The 23,823-nt window shown below is 39.9% G+C and overlaps 1 protein-coding gene across 1 annotated transcript in view; it reads right to left on the bottom strand.

The window, feature by feature from the left end:
• Nucleotides 1–19,924, bottom strand: part of LOC104409552 (E3 ubiquitin-protein ligase PDZRN3-like) — a 31,249-nt gene extending 11,325 nt beyond the window's left edge. Inside the window, 4 exon segments of the mRNA XM_010019459.1 lie at nt 1,698–1,785; nt 3,899–3,910; nt 4,230–4,483; nt 19,856–19,924. Coding sequence (XP_010017761.1) covers nt 1,698–1,785; nt 3,899–3,910; nt 4,230–4,483; nt 19,856–19,924 — 423 coding nt within the window.
• Between the last annotated feature and the right edge of the window lie 3,899 nt (nt 19,925–23,823).

Below are 23,823 nucleotides of genomic sequence, written 5' to 3'. Positions count from 1 at the left end.
TGTTGCAAGTCAATGAAACAGTGCCTTTGTGGTCTTTTAAAACATATCTATCAAAAGGCAAACAAAAAAGCAACTAGCCAGTTGAGTCCCTGTTAGCACTTTGACCTTACCATTGATCACAGTCTCTACAATTTGAACAAGAATCTTTAGTGGTTTTTAAGAAATGCTATTAGGCTACAGAGACTTTTCTAACGTTCATCTCCCTGTGTTACTGAGCTGATCACCTCTTGCCATGAAGTACTATATCAATGTCAAAATTATTAATGTTGTGGTTTAAGGCGTATTAATGCCTGGCTACTGAAGTGCATGTGTTTAAACTGTTTCCAGCTCAACTGGTTGACGTTCTAATGGAAACAATATAATTTATCCTCAATATTAGACTTCCTAAAAGATAGTTTTTGAAAAGACACTGGCAGAAAATACTGATTTGTTCTACATTTTCCCTTAAGACTGAAATCTATATTGTATTTGTTTTTATTTAAGAAAAAAAACCCAACAAGGCACTTGTTTGAAAAGTAAGGCCTTGAAGTCTGCTAAACAGCATTTGTTTTACTGGCGCTTTGATTTTATCCTGCCTTTGATTTGTGTTTGTATACCGAGATGAATTGCTACCAGATCTGCAGGATTTGAAAACAGCTTGCAAATTTTTTATGGGGTTTTAGTCCTTGATCCCACAAACACTTTTATAGAAGGGAACAACTTTGTGCTTGTAGTACATCTGAACTCTGCTCCCACTGAAGCAGTTGATAAATGTACCACTGATTTAAACAGAGCTACAGACAGGTCAGCATCGCTTGCTTTGACAAATAAGCATTAGCAGGGCCAGGATCTAAGAAATCAGAAGTGCAAGCAAGCTAAGAGTAAACTATTCACTTACTGATAATCTTGAATGGATTAGCTGGGTCAGACATTGCTGGCAGTATTTAGAAGTATTGAGATACTTTACTGCTATTTATTACAAACAATTTAAAACACTTCAATGGGTCACTACAGCTTAAGTATCTTGCAGAACTAAGGCCCACAATTTATATGCTGTGCTCTGAATGGTTGGGAGCAGCTTATTAAAATTTAGTATGGGAAAACTGAAGATGAACTTCTGATGGGATATACAAGTACTAAAATCCCAAGTGATGTTTAAAGATCTGGCAGGGAAATGGACTTGCATACCTTTGTGACTGGTTCAACTTTTATTATTTATAATTTTCATTACTTAGAAGTTACGTATGTATACATATAAAAAAGGAGGAACAGCTTAGCATAGTGGCAAATCTATTCTGCTCTTGCCTTGTAAACTTAAAATACTTCTAAATTATATGATCAAGAACATCTGTTTCTCAGCTGGGGAATATTTTCAGGGAAACTCACACATTTTTACTGTGACTATATGGAGCAGGTCCTGCCACTCCCACACTTGGAAAGTCTAAATCAGCACAGTTATACAGAATTTAATGAATGGAATAAATGACTTCATTATTTATGTTAATTTGTTAGCTGAAGTTCTAGCTCATCAGTCCACGGCGCACAGTTAAATACACTGCTAAAGGTATCAGTAAGGTTTGAAACCTGCAAAGTAACTAATGAGCAATGTTGTTATGAGTATCTGTTTTGAAATGTCTTTTTGCTTTATATACAAATAAAAACCATGACAAGCACATGTTAAACTCTCAGTAAATGAAACAGTACTAAAGACCAAGTACCTCTAATTCCAACTCATCTCGGTCCATTTCTTGATGAATTCCTCCCATGTAGTCATTTGGGTCATAGTATTCATGCACTGATGGATGACTGGGAAAAAAAAGGTGTGTTTTAGGACAGCATTCGTACTCTGAGTTAGCACATGAATCCATTCTGAGCTTAGAACAAGTCACTGTAAACATGATGGACTAACAACCACACCAAGAAGTTGCCTGTGGCTAATTAATACATTGTACCATTTACACCAATAAATGCATTAAACAACAATTACATATATTGTAAGAGGAGTCTAAAATATTTGGCATCTGATGATGAACGAAAGACTTATAACGAGCCTTAAAATTTACTAATGGGTTTTCTCCAAATATAAAGCTGACTTAGGGAAAAAATATACAGCAGCAAAGTAGGGTCAGGGGTCCCAGGTGACAGCTGAGAGGGCAGGTATTTGCCAGGGTTCAAGATGAGAGGGAACACCAGATTATTTACTTGCGAGCTCAGGTTATTTGCAGACATGAAAGTAAAATCATTCCTGGCTGGCTGCTTGGCATTTCCACTTTGCCTTGAAGACAGAACATTTCATCCAACTGCCAAGTATTATAAAAATAATTTGCCATCCAACTGTTTGGATCAACAGCATTCTGTCGACTGGTTTGAATGCAACAGGCTGTGCCTAATGATTTAAATACTCTCGAAATATGCATCACTCTTCATACTGCCATTCACTACTGGCATGTTGCTTTTCACGACTTGAGCTCTCCAACTCTTTGCTATCTATACTTTGGAAACTGTAAGCAGTAATGCTCTTGTGCTGACTCTTTTCTATGCTGGAATTATTTTCTGCAATGAAAGTAAACTCCCTTTAATTCTCCATTAACTAGATACATGTTTCTTTGTAAGTGTGAGGCTATTTACTTAACAGCATCTGCTAACTGGCTGAGATACCCATCTTGTTATATGCAGGCTAGATTAATGTGAATGGGATTTGGACAAGTTACAGGAAGCATTAGGAAAAACTGATTCTGTCTGCTTGCACATGCTGGGTGACAGCACACTCAAACAGCTAAAAGACTGCCCTTGTGTGCAGGGAGAGCCATGGGGCAGGCTGTGTGCTTGAGACCAAGATCTACAGCTCAAAGTAAGGCCACTGAAGATATCAGCAGTTGCAACAATTAAGTTGAAACAATGAAGTTTCTTGATAGGACTGTACTGGTATTATGCAAGCATGTGGCAACCTAAATGATTCATCATGAATTAATCTTTGCCATTTTCCTAATGTAATTGTTTTTGCAGTTGGAAAGTTGCAAGTATTGAAAGCCCCTCTTACAAATGTGTTAAGGGGTAGGTGCTCTAAGCGTAAGCATGTCCTCTCCACAGCACCCTAAGCTCTGCTGCTTGTTCACAGCAAACAAGCTCAAAGCTACAGCCTTTTGTCAAATGTTTCCACTAAAACATGCAGCTGTGCTCGAATTTTCAATGGGCTGGGAATAGGTGGCCATGCAGTAATATCCGATGGAGCCATCTTTCAAGTAATCAGCATTACCAAGAGTTGTGAAAGGAATAGACATTGCACACAGAAGCCCAGTTCCTGGCCAATGTGTGAATGTTAACATGCTGTGCAAGTCACTTAGGAGCAGTATACCATTCAGTGCCTGTTGGTAGTCAAACCCTATTGCCTAGGAGTGCTGACTGGGATGTCTGGAGGGTGTGCTGGGATGTGTTTGTGTGCTGATCCATGTTCAGAGCTCAGGCTGCTTTCAGGCTTCCCTGCCAGAGCTCTGCTGTGCAGCCAGCACACATGGCACACTGGTACTGCCTCTCACCACGTACAGGATCATCTCGGAACCAGGTACTGCTGTGGATTGACCAGATCAGGGTCTCTCATACGCAGCAACTGAGATGTTCAGAATCCTTTCTGTTCCTTTTCCCTTGTTGAGATGCGTGGCAAAATGACAGGCAATTTGCATGGGTTCCTTGGGGAGCTGTTTTCCTCTTGAACAGCATGTGAGGGCGTGGGGTGTGTGTGCCAGCAGATAATTGTCATTTTTATTTGTAAGCACAAAAGCATCAAACTACCATTAACAATAATTAAAATTTGATTCTAAAACATCCATGACAGCACTGGTAAGTAATTTTAGTCCTAGAAAATAACTTATTTGAGTAACATCGCTGCAGGGTTGTAATAAAGTAATTAATACACTGGAACAGAATGTAGCAGCTCTTAGCATTACACAATTTATGGCAGCCATAAAAAATAAAGTTAAAACATAAGCAACCCAAAGAGGCAGTGAGAGGAATTATAAGAAGCAATAACTTTATCCATCAAATGCCAGCAAAAAATAAGCTTTATGAGGCCATGTTGTGACTTAGTGGCATTACTCATGTGAGTAATGGCTTGCTAATGTGTAGGAAAAATGAAAATGTTTTGAGTTATGGCTACACATTCACCAGCAAGTAAAGGTGAGTCTATGAACTACTTCTAAATGTCATATGAAGGAACGCAAAGATTTTCAGGGGCTTCACAAACTGCTACTTACTCTTCAGGTAGGAGGTATGGGTCTAGCACAGAGACGGGCGGTGTAGGTGAGCCCATCTTGCTCAGAGCCATGATGTGTTCAAAAGTGATGTCTGTCTGTGTACCCACGTCTACGAGCTGACAGTCGTGAGCAGGAGCGAAGCCCTTGGTGCGTGGAGTTCTTCTCAGGACCTGCACCACAATGGGCTCCTTGGCTGTCTTGAATGCTTCCACTGCCTGCTCATGTGTTGCTTTAGATAAATCCTTCCCATTGACCTGAAGGAAGAAAGCAAGCAAAGTAATGAGAGAAACGGTCAGAAAGTGAAGGATATCTTTGTTGGTTTTGGCTGTTAATGCAAAAGTCACAGCTTTTACCTAAAGGTATATACAGCAAGAACTAGGAGCTATTTATGTGTTGTTATGCATCTCTCATTTCCCCCTTTCACTACAGTAACTTTACAAATCCTGTGCTCTGCTTTTAATTTTAATAGTTTGATTTTATTAGACTCACTCTTTGAGCTAAAGTATAAACCAGCATCCCACTTGCAGATTAGAAATCCCTCAGCCCTCGTTTAAACAGAACAAGTTATTGATTCTCTTGTAATTTTTCTAGGTTTTGTTTGTTTTTTAATCTTTTAACCTCTTTTTGCTGAACAGAACTCCTGGGACAAGAACTGAAATTGCAAAACTATGTATTTGTGCCTGATAAACAATGTTTCAGATGAAGCACAATGGCAGTACCCAGTCACTGCAACAACAATCTGCATCTTAGGGATGGGCATGGACATCATCTGGGATAGTGAATAGAAATAATAAGGAAAAAACAGTCATGGGCTTTTTATTTTTTAACTAACTTTTTGTCTGTGTAGCTTGGCCATTTCCCATCCCCAGATCTCAACACCACTATCTTCTGGTTTAATGAATCCTTATACATTACACATCATCTTTACTAGACATGACCGGAGACCCCACCGAGACCTGCCAATACTTGACATGCCAGGCCATGGAAGGGGGCTCTGAGAAGAGAATTGGAACACAGATCCCTCCTGTCTCAAAGTAGCAAAGCTTCTGTTCACAGCAGCAAAACTGAAATGAGGCATTCAGTTCTATACACAGTTTCCAATCTTTGGCAAGCAGAGGTGTCCCTCCTGATCCAGAGAGAGGTGTTGAGCACCTCCAGCCCACTGTGGCTTTGCATTTCACTCATGCTCAGTTTCCTTCCGCACATGGTTTCTAATGATCTTTTCCAGAAGTATCAAAGTGTACCTGGGGGCTGTGAAAGAGGTGAGGTCACATTGGTCTGACTTTTTATAAAGCTGCAGAATCATAATTCTCATTTTGAGTTTTGGTTTGTGAGAAGTTTTAATGTTTCTGTGTGTCTCAGACTGTATGGATTGTAAGTTTATGTCAGCTAAACAGAGTGAACAGTTTGGAACAACCTGAAAACAGGCAACTGTAGTGAAAAGACTCTGTGCCCACTTCCTGCTGTTTCCAGCTCAACATGGATATCTCTTTTGAAATTTGGCTTGTTGTTTGTTGAGGTATTTGGAAATCCAAAAGCTCTATGGGCTCGTATGCAAAAACTGTGCAAACAGAAATAGTGGGAACCATTGGTAATTCCAGTAAGTTTTTATCCTCTTTTAACATGCAAACTATTGGCATTTTAATACAGATGAAAAGAAGCAGTTAAAGAGAAGTTGCCCAGAGCAATTTGTTTTTGAAAGCTTTATAGTGACGTTACAATCCTAAAGCATCATGCAGTCATGTAAGTGTTACCATGTTCTTTGGACTGGGGCAACCGTTGGCTGACACACAGAGATAAACTGCGATTCCAGACTGGAAGATGCTGCTAGCAGAGGCAGCCAGGACCCCTGTCGCAGCAGTCCCTCTCATCAAGGAGCATGCTTTGTGTATAGATTTTCTTTGTGAATGATGTCTTACATTGTACTCCTTCCAGTCAGACAGCTACTCACTTGATAAACTGCATTACTGTTATCTGTTATCAGAGGTGTGAGTTGCACAGTGAAACTGTTGCTGTCTGCATGAAGAGTATCATATTTTTTCCAAGGCATAAAAATGATGAATTGCCTTGATTGGCCACAGATGCAATAGTGTCCAGCCTCAGCTGTTAGTGGTGGCTGCTGCTTTGTCATTTAATCAGTTTTATCCATGTCTGAAATGTGCACTAATGTGGTGACTCTGCTACATCACCTTCTTGAATATGACTGACATCTCTAGAATGTATGTCCAGATTCTGCTATCTTTACTTGTATCAGGTCACACTTAGTTCACGCTGTGCTATGCCATGTTTACTGCCATTAAAGTAAGCTGGGCAACTGAACGAGTAACATTACTCAGCACAGTAACTGAATTTAGCCCAAACTTAACATATTGCCCACAGCCAAATGCTGGGTGATAATGAAGAGGGTTAGCTCAAGCGCAGAATAGATTGAAAAGGCTAAATTCCTGGTGAATTACCTTGTGCACATAACACTTTTTATGCTGTCATCTTTGGTTTATCTTAGAGAGATGATGACACCAGGTTTTTTGTTAAGCCAGCTGAGAATGGAAGGTGTTAGCATTACATTTACATTACAGAAACACTTGCACTGAATACAATTGCTCACAGTAATGCCTGTAAAGTTTGGCCTGGTCAAATTAAACATCATTAACTCGCCCAATTGAGCAGATTACTTTAAAACAATTTGTACAGCTGTAAAATTAAGTTCAGTGTAATGTTTTCTCTGGAAAAAGGAAATGCTGATTATGGTTTGAGTTTTATTATTTGCTGCAAATTAAATGTTGCACATTTTACTGTGTGCATCCTAATGTGTTTTTATTTTTTGTACAACTAAATCCAGCAAGCAATCAAAATCATAGAATTGAAATTGTATCCAGTGTAGTAGTGTTCTTCAGAAGTGTGCTCAGAATAACTCTTGAACAGGAAACTTCACACAAGCTGCTTTCTCCATCTTTATGCTAAAACCTGGTAAAATCATGCAAAGGATATAGCTTTCCAGTTTATTCCCCAATATTGTGAGGAACTTGGATAACAGATACTTTGGTACCGGCCTGCATTTCAGTTTAGGTTCCTTAGGACACTTTGTTTTGCAAATCCACAGACTGGCATCCTCTTTGGGCTTTTGTATGCAAGTGCTATATAAATAATCGTAACTTCAAAGTCAGGCTGATATCGTGCAGGGAACAGGCAGCAGTCAGAATGTATCACACACTGTTAACTACAGGAATTATTTCTAAGTACTATTCTGACTGCTTTCCACAAGATGATAATGCAGTGAAAAAGAGGAGCACTGCACAGCCAGGTAGAAGGACCCGAGACCATGTTTTAGAATTAGGGATAAAAATCAGCTAAGTGTTAATCTAATACCTCTCCTCCTGCAAAGGAAACCTTGTGTAGAAAAGGTTTGTGACTTTCCGGTGAGATGCAGCGTTTTGCAGGCCTGCCCACTGCTGCTACTGAGTGCCCTCTCTGGCAGCAGAACTGATACACTCAGGTTTTCACAAATGCCCGTTCATCAGTGGCGTAACTGTAGGTCCTGGGCAGTGAATTAGACTGTTGAGGAGCACGTGCTCATCTCGTTCTGCTTCACCAGCTACAACGATAGCCCCAATGGAGGGGCTGGAGAAAACCTGGGGGCAGGGATGTTAAAAGTGTTGTAAGCAATGGCATCAGGGCTACTCTGCCAGAGCCTTTCATCTTCTATTGCTGGCTCCAGGTCAGAACTGAGCATTTCGGTGGGTATTTGTATTCAACAATCTTCTACTTGGGCATTTCAGAATATAGGACTCTGCAGAGCATGAGAAATAAATAACTCTAAAAGGGGATTTATATTTGACGTGTATACAATTTTATATCATGGGTTTGATAAGATGGCAATGATTATAGTAAAATGAAAATGTAACTCATTGTACTGTTATTATTATAGACTTCTTAACCCACTGCTAAAATATAGTTGGGAATTTTTTGTCTTTAGAAGTTAACTATTCTGTGAAACCTTGGGAGCACCCACATCCTATCAGGCAAGTCATCCTGGTGAATGGTTTCAGGGTTAGTCTGTGCATCTCTTCTAAGACACCAATTCCTAAACACAAACTGAGTGGAATCCTTTCAGCTCTGCAGGTTTCTGTTTTGGTCAGCAGTCTTGGGCAGGGTGGTGCACTGCTGACCTATTAGATGTGTTCAGAACTGCACTAACAAAATAAGAGTTAATGGATTGCACAGAGCTATCACTATTAACCATTTAGATTCTGAATGTGGAATGATAGAACAGTAAGTAATGGTGCAAAAATGTGCTGTAAAGTGATTTACAGCAGGGAAATTACAGTCTAAACCTGGCACCTTAAGAAATTGATACATTATGAGGTAAATACCAAGCACTGCATAGTTTGTATTTGCTGGTTTTTAGTATTACTCATCCCAGTACATCAATAATATAATTTTCTATTGAAATGAGGAAGGGAATGCTGGAATATCTGGATGAGGAAGGGAATGCTGGAATATCTGGATGAGGAAGGGAATGCTACAATATCTGGATAACAAAACCTCATAATTCTCAAGTCAGATTATGTATAACAGAGCTAAACTGCTTTTTCCAGCTAGAAAAAGTAGTAAGTATTAGTATTTTATTTTTAGTAGCACAGAAATGATGCAGAAGAAAAATATGACGATCTCAGTGGCCTGATTTCTGGTGTCCATGTAGAATCAGTATTGTGGCTAATCTTGAGTCCTTTGACACTTTAGCAAACAGATGATACTAAGATGTTTAGTTTCTCTCTGGAAATTGTGTCACAATTGACAATTATTCCCAGTCCTTAAAAGACAATAAATAGATCTGGATAGTTTCACATTGTTAAAAAAAAAAAAAATCCCAGTGGCTCTATAATCATAGAATTCATTCCTAATGCTGCTGAATTGTGCTCAGCAAAATTCTTCCTTAAAAATAGTTACATCTGAAATAACACAGGAAAAAAAATCCATGCAAATGAATGCTTCAAAAGAGTGCCAAAAACTACAAATATGCATAATTTCTTAGGAACATGCCATGTGACAGAGACAATGGGATCTTTCATGGCACAAAAGATGGATAAATTAACTTGTCTGAAATGTTGAAATGCTCAGATTTGGACCTTCTTTGCATTGGAAATATACTGAATATGGAGAAAGCTGTAGTTATCTGCAGTGTATGTAGTTAAACTGAACTGAATGGGCCTTGATGAAATTTGTGGTGGAGCCAGACAGTAGGCTCAGCATCTGCACGAGACACAGAGATAAATACTCTGAATTAAGACCATACAGTAAATAAGGATGGGATGCTTGAGGTTTTTTAATACAAATTATGCAAGTATTATGGAACAGAATAGTATTTATAGTGTTTTAATTGATAGTATATACTGTTTATTCTGTTCTCTTGAACAAAAGCAGGCTGCAGAGCGCACACTACCTTAAAATCTACATTGTAAAGGCAGCAAGAAATCCATAGATAAACATGGCATGATCCTGTCTGGGAGTTCAGTGTCTCCTAGAAGTTTTCTTTTAATACTTAGAAAGAAGATAAGATAGTCCCTTGAGCTTGATGTGATGCTCACTAAAGTCACTGCGAGTTTTGCCTTTGTGATAACTTAGTCAGGCTCTGAGTGAAACAGAAATGAGTCTAATAGAAAAGCAAGATATTACGAAGCTGAGTGTGCCATCAGTATTCAACTGGCATAGTCAAAGTGTGATAAGAGAAGGGCAAATGGTGTCATGGCCAATTAAGGTAAAATTATAAAGTAAAAATACGCTGTAGGTGGCCAAAAATGGAAGCAGCAGATGAGCTTCACAGTCCAACCTTCAACATCAGGTGAAACTGCTGAAGAACAACCCATGACATTCAGGAGATGTGAAAGCAACAAATATGGAGTGACTATACTTCAAAATTAAACGTCTAAGAGCCACAAAAAAGGCTGGAAACGTTTTAGTCCTGCCTTAGAGATAGAGAAAAAATGTGCAGCAAGATCTTGCTGGGTGTAGTGTTGGTAAGACCCAAGTGCATTCTTGAGTCTCTGTTCAAATCTCTCTTGCATTGATAGTTACTTATTAAGTAGGTTGTCAGATACAATATATTATGAACCTGCATCATCAAATACTGGTTGCGTATCTATTGTAGAGTATAGGATGCTAACGCTACACATGGCCACTAGAGAGGGAGAAAGAACATTCAGTGGTGGGCAAATCAACAAGGAGGAAAGGAAGAAAACCAGGAACTGGTGTCTTTTTAGGCTTGTGAAGAATTTGTACTACTTAGCTAGGACATGGCTTTCCATATAATTTTACAGTGCTGCAGGAGTGTAAGGCATTGCATACACAACAGCTTCTCCCTCTGTCAGAGCTGTGTAAAATGTTTGGATGTTTGGCATCCATCCTGTGGAAATCTATTAATTCTGGCTATATGTCACAGTGAAATACCTTTTGTGAGGACAGACTTTCTCATGTTGTTTTATACTGTACGTCCATGCTTTTACTTTAACGATTTTAGTACTGGGAGGTTTGGGATCCTGCTGCAATTCCCGAGCCAAGTGCTGCTGTTTAGATGCTAATTTCAGGCCAAACCATCCTGAGGTCAAAGTTGGCACAGGTTCCAGAGGCTAGGAGCCCTCCTGCCTTCACACAGTGAGGACAAGGCTGGTCCTGGGCAAGTCAGAGGGAGTTTGGAGCCATGGCTGAGATCACAGAATTGCACTGTGTTCCTAGAAAACACGCTTATTTTTGTCTGAGGCATGAGGAAGGTATTTTGATAAGGTAGTACATGGTTGTGTATGTTACATACATGTCATTTTATCAGTAGCTGCTCTTTAATTATTTAGCAAGGTAAACAATTTGCATGTTTTATTTTTCTGGGTGGGTAGAGAAGCCTGATCGCCACTTTCTTGATGGCAGACATAAATTGGGGGCTTTCAGGTGTACCAAAATGTGCCACTTGTTTACATAGATGAGATTTCCTCCTGGTTACCACCAATTCTTATTTTCTGCTCCTTCTGATACAATGCTTATAGAAAACGTGGCATCTGATCTTTCTCTGTTCCTGTGATAGCAGAATTTATGCACCTGGGTTATTTACACAATAAAGATGTCCCTTGGACTGACCTGGAGAGGTGATATAAGGGCATCAGGACAGGGCTGTGCCAGAAAGAGCTTTGCAGAAGGCTAATGAGGCAGGATGCTCAATGTAGGTGAGAAGTTCTGCATTCAAGCATGTGTAAATATCATTTCCAATAGTACAAAGTAACTCTGGGCACTGGTGGAAGTAGTGAACTGAAAGGTTTATAAAGCCAGAAAAGCTCTGTGCATGAGGAGTTAATTTTGTGTGGTTATAATTACTTTGTACTTTATTTTTTTGTTAAATCCTGATTAACACTGTTTGCTGGATGTTGGTAGTACACAACAGAAACTAGAAAGGTTTTTGGTGCAAGAAAATTATTTTTCCATCCATCAAATTACACTGATTTATATGGGTTTAATGTCATGAATGGTAAACATTTGTATGCATTGTACGGCTTGTTGGTTCTTCTGTGCTTCACAAATGTCACAGAGAAAAACTTTTTTGCTTAAGAATGAGTAAGCAGCTTTTCTTTGTAGAAATTCATGCAAATCCTTGGGAAGTGCACTATAAAAATGCTAGTTCTTTTAGACTACAGACGTCTGTGCTCCATTTAAAACGCTCTTTATGGTCTGATTCACTTCTTTAGCAAGTTCTTAAGGAGTCTGCATATTAAGAAAAAGCAGCAGAACTTTAAAGATTTTTATAGAAACTGGAGCAGCAAAAAGCCTATTTTCTAAACCCCCTTTTCCTCAAGAATTGGAGAAAACAGGTTCAAAATATAGGTTAATTCTTCTTGCGGCTCCATCTAATCCCTCTTTTATTTCCCTCATATGGACAGTCTCTCTCTTTTCCAAAAAAAACCCAGAATTATATTGTTTAGTAATAGACTGTTTCCATGTGTGTGCATTTCCCTTCTGCCTTGTGAGCCATCCATGACAAAACAGTTAAGACCAAAGAAAAATTCTTTACTTAAGAGTACAGAATACATTTGTTCTCTAAACCTTTAACTTCCACATGGAAAATCTTGGGAGAAAGACCCTTGAAATAAAGGAATTTTTATTCTGCTAGTAATTAGCACATTTACGTATTAGCGGGGCAGCACTAGTACTGTTTATAGCATACTAAGATGTGCCTGCTTTTGGTTGGCGTCTCAGGCTCCACTCGTCTGTATCGCATCTCAAAACCAGAGGGAATTCTATCATTTGCTTCAATGAAAACAGATTCAGACTAATGCTGGGGCTTCTGAGACTTTGTACTTTCTTTATAAGCAAAGTTTACTTGGAACCCTTTTTCTTAAGTATGCATTCATCATGTTAACTGACTTTCTATCAGGGCAGAAATACTTCTCCATATTCTTTCAGCATTAAGAAAGCAATCTTCCGTGTATCTGTTCATGGCTTAATAACCCTGGTCCATGTAAGAACCAGAAGTTTACAGGCCCTGCCTTTTTAATGACTCTGCCATTTCAGTAGCATGACCCCTAGGGAGCCAATCAATTATATTTGTGAGTGAGGTACAAATGACAGCCATAACTAATCATGAATTACTCATGACCAGAATCAGCAAGTGCAATTACCCTCTTTCTCTCATCCGACTACATTGGATTAACATAAGAAACCAGTTATTTCACTGACTCAGGCCAAAAGTCCCTCTAGGCCAGTCACCTTTCCCCAACAGTGACATGCAGAGGGTGCTTTGAAGATGGTATAAAGTGCATTTAGAGGGAGTTTTCCCTGCCATGCCCTTCCAGCAGCTACAGCTCAACTAGGTGACTGACAGTCTAGCGATATTTAACGCCATACCTCAATTCAAAACAGTAGTACAAGTTAGTGTATAGACCAGGCCTTGAAGTAAAACGAGTATTACTTTAGTAGCGTATCAGACTATGCACACAGAGAACAAAGTGCCTTCTCTGGAAAGCCTGCTCCAAGCAAAGACAAAAAGAGTATCGTACAGATGAGAAGATGAAACACAATCCAAGTCAGTGATCTACCCGAGGTCACATGAGAGCACACCACAATTGAAATCTGGACACTGATCCCCAAGACACTGTGTTTAAGACCATTCTAATGCATGACATTCTCATTTCTGCACCGTTACTCATCGTTTGTAGCTTTTGAGTCCATCCTCCCACTCCCTCCCTTCTTTCACAAATGTGGGAAAGAGCAATTGTGGGTAGCTCTGAAGATAATCTGGGTTGAAGAGGGCTACTGAAGTTGGTGCCAAGAAAAGATGGAAAAACCACCCAGTGCTCTTATCTGGGAACCAGGCAGCAGTGACATACCTAAGTGGGTTCGTTAGTAAAAAGACCTGCTGCTTCGGTAGCTACCTGGTATCTGCAGAGTAGGCTTTGTCATCTTGGGCCATCCGCTTCCTGAAGCAGAGCTGTGTTTTTGGCTGAAGAAAACTAACTTCAGACAGTGTTGTGCAGGTAGGAGTCCCAGCACCTCCTCACTTTACTCTTCCAGTCCATGCTGCCTGACCATGGCACAGCATTCTCATGGTGTCTATTGATAAAAACACCTTCATTCTCCATTTTGGCTAAAATTGCTGGCACTTTGGCAGATGCCATCAGGTCAGACACTTTACTCAGTGTAAATGCACATGAAAATCCATGAAAATGCATAAACCAAATATGGTTTTAGTCTGATTGCATAGTTACTTTTTCTGTGAAGCAGAAGACTTATTTCTCAAGGGTTCCCAAGGAGTCTGATGGTAGTGTTTGAGAAATGGGAGTGCTACTGAATGTAGCTAAGGGGGTGTCTCAGTGTAAAGCCAGTGGACAATATGTCCAATCACCTACAACATGTCCATGTCCAGAATTGTCACTGTATTGACACAAGTAAGAAAGCACTGCCATGATGCTTACCAGTTTTCTTTTAGATGGTGGCTTCTGGCTTTTTTCCTAAACATATACTGTGTTAACAGGAAGGCTTCCTTCAATAGTCACTGTTTAAGGTACTGAACATTGTAGTCTTGTTTAAAGTTTGTGTATTTCATTTATTCTGTCAAATCCCTAACTCACATTGAGTTCAGGAGGGCTGGCTGGACCTGTCTACGTTTACCCACTGAGGCTCCTAAAGGAACAATCCCACTGTATGTATAAATGTAAGTTGTCCCGTCCTAGTGAAAAGGAAACCTGACCTTGCGTTTCATTATTAATGAACACACCAAAACACATTTATTAAATCTGCACTTTTTCATTACTCCATATGTTTCCTTTTTCCCAGCCCATGTCTGACATGTGACAGTAAAGCACAGCATGATTGTCCCTAGTGCCTTCTCCCTTGTGACTTCCTGCCACCTGCTTCATGGTGTTAAACAGATGTGTAAGTGTAAAGCATTACAAAACTCATCTTTTCAATCATTTATCACCTCCCCCCAAAAAAATCCAACCAAATCTATGCTTTGGTTAAGCATTTTATCTGCTCAATGTAAAGAAGAAAGGCATTGTTGATTTTAGGAAGATTATGAAGCAGTAAGATATTCCACGTGCACAGCAAGTCAGGTTATCCATTATATCACAGGTGACCATTAGGCATTTTATTTCATATCACATCTTGTTTATGTTCTTTTAATGGCCCAAATATTCTGATAACATGCAATAGGATTTTTCTGGAAGATACTTTTTTAATACAGGCATTGCATTATTCATCATCAAGTGAAGAGGAAAATTTCAATTGCCAGTTTCTGGTAAATGTCTAATTAAGAAAGGGGACTTCTGAGCCACAGACAGGCGCCACAATCATTAAAGGGCAGTTTTCTGAAGATTATGAGTCTCCAGTCTGTCAAGCAGAGTTTTTCTTCAGCTGAACTAATTCAGCAGTAGAAAACCTTGTCTAGAACAAAGCCCTTGGAATTAACATCTTGTTTAAGCAAGCACATGCCTACTTTGAAGTAAGTGTGATAGGTTCACAACTGTTATTGAGGTCAAGTTTAATGGTAGTGAAGTGACAGAATATAACTTCAACACTATTCTTAATTTCAGCTGCAGCACAGATTGTACATACAGAGTATCTGAAGCCATACAGTGTATTTCAAGTACACCAGTTTACTATAATTGGCACAACCAGTCCAGTTTTAACATGGAAAACTACTGATACGTAGACCAACTAATTCTCTGGCTGCCTAATTAAATTTGAGGGTGTGAAAAGCATATGTACAGAGGCAATTATTTTTGCTTCCCAAATCTTACAGTTTTGATAAGAAATTTTTTTGTGCTGCATATTTATTTTGGCAAGCTTCGTTTTAGCCCTGATTTAGGATCACATCGTTGCTCAGTAGGTTTAAGTCTAGTTAGACTATATCCTTACATCAGGCTTTCTTAATGACTGATTACTTTAATCTGATTTTTTCAAATCTAAACATGTGAATAGAATTCTAATGGTGAAGGTTCCTGTATCACTGATCAGCTCAGTGCAACTGGTTTGTGTGTGAGTTCTGTTGAAGGAATACTCCCCTCGCCAGTGATACTGCTGGAAGTTGCCAATGAAATATAGTGTCAGTTAGTTCCTCATCACTACCATCTTCTCATTAGAGCAGCAATTTGTATGCTGACCTTGGTGCTTTGTAACCTTGGCTGTGTCATACCTTAGTCTAGTTTAAAAGACAAATCCAGCTTGCCCACTATTGTTTTTACCCACAGTCATTTGTACTTGTCTTGAGATGTGCCAGGCCAACAGCATGTGAACGGGGCTTTCAAGTTACTAAAACACTAAAAGGTCATTACAACTGTTTATTTATACATGAACTTTAGTATTTGTGGAAGTTGCCAGCTCAACGACCATGGAGGCAGAAATCTTCTGACCTCGGCCCATCTGCAAGGGCAGTGGCAAGGTGAGCTTGTTTCCTGCCAGCATTTCTATCCTTATTCTAGAGGGGCAGCCTGGAGGAAGGAGTCAGTCTCCATACTCACTTATCACATGATTTCTCAGCTGGAAGTGCCAGTTTTGATGGTTAGATTTCATGATATATTTCCACCATGAGAACTGGATGAACTCCATCATGTTGACTCCCAAGGAACAGCACTTTGAGCAATGCTCATGCAGTTTAGGTTGTCTGTGATTTAAATTCTATGTTCTGATCCTTGGAAATACTAAGTGTCCATTTAGGAAATGATTTCACACCTCCCAGACTGTGTGAACATGTGCTTAGTGTGAAATAGGTACTGAGAAAGTTTCCTAAGCTGAGTTCTTGACCTTTTTAAATTTCGTTTTACAAACTCAGGAGTGCTCTCTCAGATGATTCATTCTTCTGTACGTTTCCTTCAACAGAGATTACTTTTTGGTCCTCCAGGAATTTTCCTACAAAGGGAAAAGCCCTTATTTCTGTTATTGTTTGTACAGGAGCTGATGACATTGTGGAAAGCGAACTGGTCTAAAACACCCTCCCAATTTTCTGGTTTTCTTTCTTCCCCTTTCTCCCTCCACATTCACAACCTTTAAAATCTTCTGAAGAAATTTACCATTTAACTAGAAACCCAAAATCTAATAGTATATCATTACTTCATTTCATATGCTGCATGCAACTGGGAAGCAAACCTCAGGATACATCTAAGATATTATATGCATCACGTTGCTGCCACAAGCACGTTTATTGTGAGTGACATTGTTCTGCATCAAGATTTCAAGCTGCCTCAGTCCCCTTTGTATCTAATACAAAGCACTGATATGCACAGCCACAATAGACTTTAATGACGAGGTGTCTTAATTTGGTTTTTATGATGTGATTAAAGGTACAATAAGGTATGTGTTCAACAAGAGGGAAGACCATTGTTCTGCATCATTAAGCTCACAGCAGCCCAAAAAGAAATTGTAGGCAATGTGCCAAAGCCCTTAATGAAGAGGATCTCTTCGAATTATCTATGGATGAGGAAGGGATAAAGCCTGAGCCCTGGTATATTTGATCCTCTTTGTGCTCTCTGTTATGAGGACTTACGGAGCCAGACGTACTGGACCTTCTGGAATTATAATTTATTGAAGCATTAATTTCCCAGCCACACTAAAGCTCTTGGCCTAATAGAGAAAGTGCAGTTATGTCCTATTATTAATTCTTGCAAGTGTTTTTGGAATTCCCACATCTCCGAGTCATGAACTTTTAAAACAGAAGGCTAAGAAGATTTATTTGTAACAATGCTCAGTATTTCCTACAACCAAGTTATGCAAATTTTGTCTAACTCAGACTTTAATAAAAGCTTCTTCTAGTTTTCTCAGAAATGGCAATGTCATCTTATCACATGATATTAGGGTTATACGGATGATACAAAATAAAACCACTGTAAGAGGTCTTTGTTCTTGCTAGCATATTTTGAAACTTTTGTCTTCTATATTCTGCTGTTTTACATGACAATGATTCTTCATTTCCCTCACCATTAAATTTTAAGTGATGGCTTTTATGTGTAGGTTACATTAGGATGCATTTTTATAGTTCTAGTGACATTTAATTATCTGGATGTAGTCCATAAGCTATAGGATTTCCTCCCTCCTATCTCATGAAGCAGAGAAATTAAAGTAGCACCCTGCTAAAATAATTTTATGCAATAATTTATATTCTAGAATAATCGGGGATTATAGTCTTAAATAATTCAGGTTCTACTATGTTAGAAATCCCAGCTTTATAGGATTACATGCACCTCTCACTTCTGTGGAAGCTGAGGGTATTCCAACCACGTTTCCCAAAGGACTTCCATGCTTAAAGTTAATCACAAGTGCTGCGCCCTGTGCTCCACACATTGCTGAAACAAGGCTGCAGCACTTTGCAGGTTCATTTCTAAATCCAGCCTAGTGCCAGGGGATCTGCACCTGCAGCCAGCACCTGGTAGTTCAGTCAGCTCCGATGTCAGTGGGACTGTTCCTGTGACTGAGTTTTAAGGACGTGTATTTAAAGAATGCTGTCCTGCATCTGTTGAGAGATGTCAGTAACTTGCAAAGGTTCTGTGCCACCTTGGTTTCACAACCACGGTCCAAGCTTCCTCAACAATCAAAACATTCGTAAGTTGTTGCTGTCTGAGTTTGTTCTGGTTGTTGCGCTTCTGAATGTGATTCCCTGATAGTCCTGAAACTCAGACTGGATGAAAACTTGGTGACCTTGTGGGATAAGTAACTACTACCACAGCCACTGCCTGATCTGAACAGAGCATTCACACAAGCAATACCGGGCTCCAGGTCTGCTATTGCAGGCAGCATCTGAAACTAGTTCTCAGTAAAGAATAAAGTCTGAGAAACCTGATTACCTCTCTCCAAAATTCTTCCCACTATCACATGCATAGCAGCTTAGCAAGTGGAAGTGAGTCAGTATAAATAGAAATGACAGTAGACATGTCTTCCTATTTGCTCTCACAAGTTTTTTTTCTTCCACAAAGTGTCTGTCCTTTCGGTGAGTGAGCAAAGATTAGATCAAACCTATGCCTTTAAAATTTAATCACTTTCCTACCAGCATAACATACAAACCACATATTTTATTCACTTTGTTGTCAGTGACATCAGTATCGGGGATGAGATGGAGGGGGTGACACAGCGAGGACACAGGATTACTTTCACTCTGCTGAGCAATCCCCTCTGCCGGTGAGCACCGAACACGGCAGCGCAGGGAAATGCCAACCAGCTCGACAGCCCTGTGACTGCTCGTCATTGTCACTTACTCTAAACCACCTCAGGAGTGGCAAGGTGGCAGAGTTAAGCTGGAAGGAGCTGGGCAGCTTCTGTGTATCATCTGGAGCGTTCATACAGACAACCCACTTCACGTTTTCAGAGGTTAACATAAGCTATCCATGATTATTTCAAGAGAGAGCTGTAGGAGTGTGATCCTAAACAACCATGGATGCATGGTTCCATCACACTGTTTTGGTCCAAATCATACCTCAGATGTGACAGAGTGAGAAATTTCAGAAACAGACAGAAGGAAAAGCAGAAACAGGAAATAACGTTTTGTAATAGAGGATAAGGTGTTACCACATTTTTAGAACACTTATCAGATGCTCAATATGAGTAAGTTGATGTATAAAGATCTGTAGAACTGTTTTACTTTGCTGTCAAATCTAACTTTTTGTTAGCAGGCATTTCTACAAGGTGCAAAAACTACAACAACTAGACATAAACTTACATTGACAGGAATAGACATTTAAAGACCAGACTCAGCACTGAATGAGTGCCTTGCACAGAAAGCAGCGTCTGTATGTACTCGTAAACACATACAATCCATTCCTTGCACATCTTCCCTAACTTGTTCAAAGAGTGTGTGACCAAGCCATGATCCTTGTCAATAAATTTTGCCTAATGCATACTGGAGAAATTAACAACAGAATCCTGTTTTGTAATGAAAGTGTTGTAAAAAGTTTGATGTATAATAGCATACAATTAAATATTTCATATTCTGCAAGTGTGAATGGGAAGGTACATCATAAAAACATAATCATTCTCATACACGTATCAATAAGGCAAACCCCCTTTCACTTCCACTTGTATAAGCAGTTTCTGGTATTCTGTGATTAGCAGTGGTCACAAGCCTAAAAGAGAATATTTGCTTCTAGAAATGAAATCTAATTCTTTACCTGACAAACTTCATACAGTAACTTGTACTGCTCCTCTTGCTTCTGCAGAGTGCACAGACTGCATCCCATGTTTAAGCAAGTGGTAGAAATAATCTTCCTTATTCACCAGAGCAGCCACAGCAATCTCTGTTAGCAAGCATGCATGCAGGTATCCCTGAGACCCCAGGTGAGTGGGCTGGATGGCAGCGGTTCCCGGGGGTCTCACGCAGGGTGCTGCAGAGCGACTGTGCTCCCTCCTTCCGTGCTCTCCCTCCGTCCTTCCCTGGCGGCACACAGCACTCCCTCTGCCGCTCCGCCGGCTGCCGCACTGTGCGCCAGTGCGCACACTATATACTGCTACTCATGCATATTAATCAGCTCTCATTGACTATTCATAGCAGACAGTGATACAGAAGCTATAATTGCCAGCTATGACAGCTGAAATTTCTCTAATTAACAGGCAAGTGCTTCAGTAGCTGGCATAATAAAAGACACTAACAATTTTGTAAACCATTTTGTAGCAATTACAAATAAACATGACTACGTTTTACTATGGTCCCTCAGGATAATTCTTAACATATTTAAGCAGGCTGCGAGTACAGTTTAAATGTAAGTCACAATTAAATGAATGTAATGGTACAAAACTCCGTGGTGGCTGTGGCAAAGTTGAATATGCTTAGTAGCATTTATTTTCCTCTCATACTGTGGTGCCATCTGAGAGCCTCAGTTTTACAGCAGGAGATGACTGAACTAGGCATTTAGCAAGCAGAAAAGAGGCATCTCTGTCCCTGAAAGCCTACATGCAGCCTTAGGACCTGGCTACAAAGCAGAAGAGATCTATGTGAATGTATATGAATTCAGGGGAAAAAAGAAAAGAAAGAGTGCCTTGGATTAGTATTTATAATTATCTTTAGTTTAATATTTATACCAAGTGAAAAATGGGCATGTATGCTACTGACTCTCATTGTATATGAAGAGTGTAACTAATAGCTTCACATATAACTTGTTACATAGAAAATGTGACCTTTATCAGATTATAAAAAGAAACGCAATAAAATAAGCATGGCATTTATGAGTATTCAGTATGTGAGTGCCTAGATCCACACTGAACCCGTGCCATAGATGCAAAGGATAAAACATCAGTGAACTGCCCACTGAACTAGGAAAGTACTCATAATCTTTACAGATATTTTCCAGTCTGTAGGAAACACTACCTTATGTTACGAGTTTGGATTGACTGTGTTCTCCAATAGCTCAAGCATTCAGGATGTATGCATTTTTATAATCCTTATTTCAATTCATTCTGCTACAAAAAAGAGCAGTCAATAGAACAGCTAGGAATGAGAGCAAAGGTAAGGGTCTGATGCAGGTGGTGCATGGCAGAGGCCTGCATCTCCTGCTGTGCTTATCTAACTGGTTTCTAACTATTTGCTTAGCGAGTTTCTGTGGATGACAATGGAAATGTTGGGCCAGGATCATCTGCAGCTTTTAGGTCCAAACTCTGTGCATAGATATCTTGCTGTAGGTATCTTGTAGGATACCCAGCTATTGCTATGATTGTACCAACTCACAGTTTGCATTAAAATGATCAGCTCATGCTGGCCATATGTGCTAGTACTAAACCTCAGTAAACAGAGACTGTGACAAGAAGAGGTCCCTTAACTCTGAGCCTGTGTTTTGGTAGCAAAATCTACCTACCTACAGGAGAAGAAAGAAAGGAGACCTCTTCAAATCCCTGCCAAACATCTGAAACCAGGCAGGGACTCCATTCCTGTGCTGTGACTGGGATAGTTTCCCTAGTAATGGTGGTAACTTGTTAAGTTAAAGCACGACAGAGGTAGCCTGGACCTTACTCCTGACTCTCTAAGCTGAAGAATGATTCAGGCTATCCCTGGTTAGAATCATAGAATACCAGGTTGGAAGCAACCTCAAGGATCATCTGGTCCAACCTTTCTTGGCAAAGCTTATCTTGGTTAGATACAGCAACCATGTACTACAAGCTTCTCCAAAGTTGGGTGACAGCCAGTGGCTGTGGATCCTGACCAACTGGAAGGTTCTTGCATGAGGGAACTAGTGTCCCCCAAGAGCAGAAAAGATGATGATGATAACTGAATTAAGTAAAAAAAAAAAAAAAAAAAAGACCCTAGTGAAATTGTTAGAAAATCTATGGCTTTGATTAGCCAGTTTCTGATTCTGTAATTTGATTAAGCACCTTTGGATAAAACTTTCAAAACTGTTGCCTGTGATTTGGGGTTTTTTCATGCAATTCAGTTTCTTCTTAAACACTATTTGCTATTGAAATGTTACTGTTCAGTTCAGGTGCCCGAGTTCAGTCGGGATTTTCTTTAGCAACAGCACACAGCTGGATGTGATTAGAAATAAACATGCAGGATATTTCATTTCCACTTTCAACGGAAATGCACCTATTGGTTATTTTCCTACAGTAACATGATAGACTACATGAGGTAACGTTTCATCTGAGTCACAAAGATAACCTGTAAATCAGGAGAGCAAGCGCAGGACTGTTGTTCTGATGTAGGAATGGAGGGATCCCATCCATGTGATATTTCAGATTCTTCAGCTAACAAAGCCCAAACACGTTGCTCAGCACCAAACTGTGGCTTATCAGTGCAGTTGGCTTCGTTGCATTGTTGCTCTCGTAAATAAGCTGGCCTGGCAGTCAGGCCAAGGCTTATCTCAACAGAGATGTTTTCCATTATGTAAATCTAACTTGTATTTCTCTATTCATCTCATAGGCAGAAATAGTAGTATTGCCTCAGGTTAATACAGACTAGATTGTACAGTGCTTTGCCAAACTTTAAACATTTGGGCTGTAAACTTGGTGTTCTGGGCAATGTCCAATGCTGATTTTTGCTTTTAATGGTACACTTGAGCCAAAGTGTTTCAGTCATTTCCAAGAGTAAGATTACAGAAAAAACCCCAGCATTGCTTGCCCATGTTAAGAAATTCTGGATATATTTTCTTTGAGAAACTTTTACTATCAACATAATTTGAAACAAGAATTTAAAGTTTGGAACAGGGACAGTTTGTGTTGTTCCTGTGAAATCTGCTAAATTTGGTCAGCTTTTAAGCTGTTGCGGTTTGCGTGTTCTCAGTACAAAGTTGCTACGAGTTTCTGGTTTAATTCTTACGAGACTTCTGCCATGATAAATAAGTTTGGTGGGTGATACCAGGTCTGACAAGACCAGTTCCATTTCCTAATTGCTCTTTGTCAGGTTTAAGGATTGATACCACGAACAAAGAGATCTTCTCAGTGCTCCTCACTGCTGGACCCAGCCAACCAGAAAGAGCCCCCTGAGCTGCCTGGGATGGGGTGGATGTTAATTGTGTGGTTACACTTGCTTTATAACATATGTATGAGTTACAGGAACCCTTGTCCATGCGTGCTGTACGTGGTGGAGGTAAACAGGCTTCCTTTGGTTTGTCCACATAAGGCAGCTCGTTACAGGATCTGTCATGTGCGTTAACAATGTGTCATGTGTGGTCTCACCAGTGTGCCACAGATAATGAGCTTAACAAAACGTACGTGTAGTGGATGGCTTATATCACGTGTAATGTGAATATTATAGTGGTCCCAGCTGAATCTGAGCAATCCAGACAGACTGAATGGGAAGTTGGTGAGCCAGCTGACTAGGAACAATAGCAAACAGCCTTTGAATGTACAAGGTGCCAGCAAAAGCTTTCATTAGCATTTATCTAGATTACTTGCCCCCTGACTGGTCACGTGACCACGTCTGCAATAAACCCTTTTACCAAGATACCTGGCTCCAGCCATCAGACATTTGTTTTTGTGTCCACAAGCTAATTCCCAAGGAACAGAGCATGGAAAGCAGCCAGACTGCGTGGGCCACCACAAAGGGCAGGGTGCTGCTCTTGTCTCTGGGAAGCTGGATGTCCTGGACAGGCAGTGGGTGGTGGCAATGAGGGAATCCTGCCACAGACCATAAGCTGGTTTTGCTATTTGTATT

Source organism: Nestor notabilis, unplaced genomic scaffold (assembly GCF_000696875.1).
Source record: "Nestor notabilis isolate BGI_N333 unplaced genomic scaffold, ASM69687v1 scaffold8008, whole genome shotgun sequence".
NCBI lineage: Eukaryota > Metazoa > Chordata > Aves > Psittaciformes > Psittacidae > Nestor > Nestor notabilis.
This window is presented reverse-complemented; position numbering and strand designations above follow the sequence as displayed.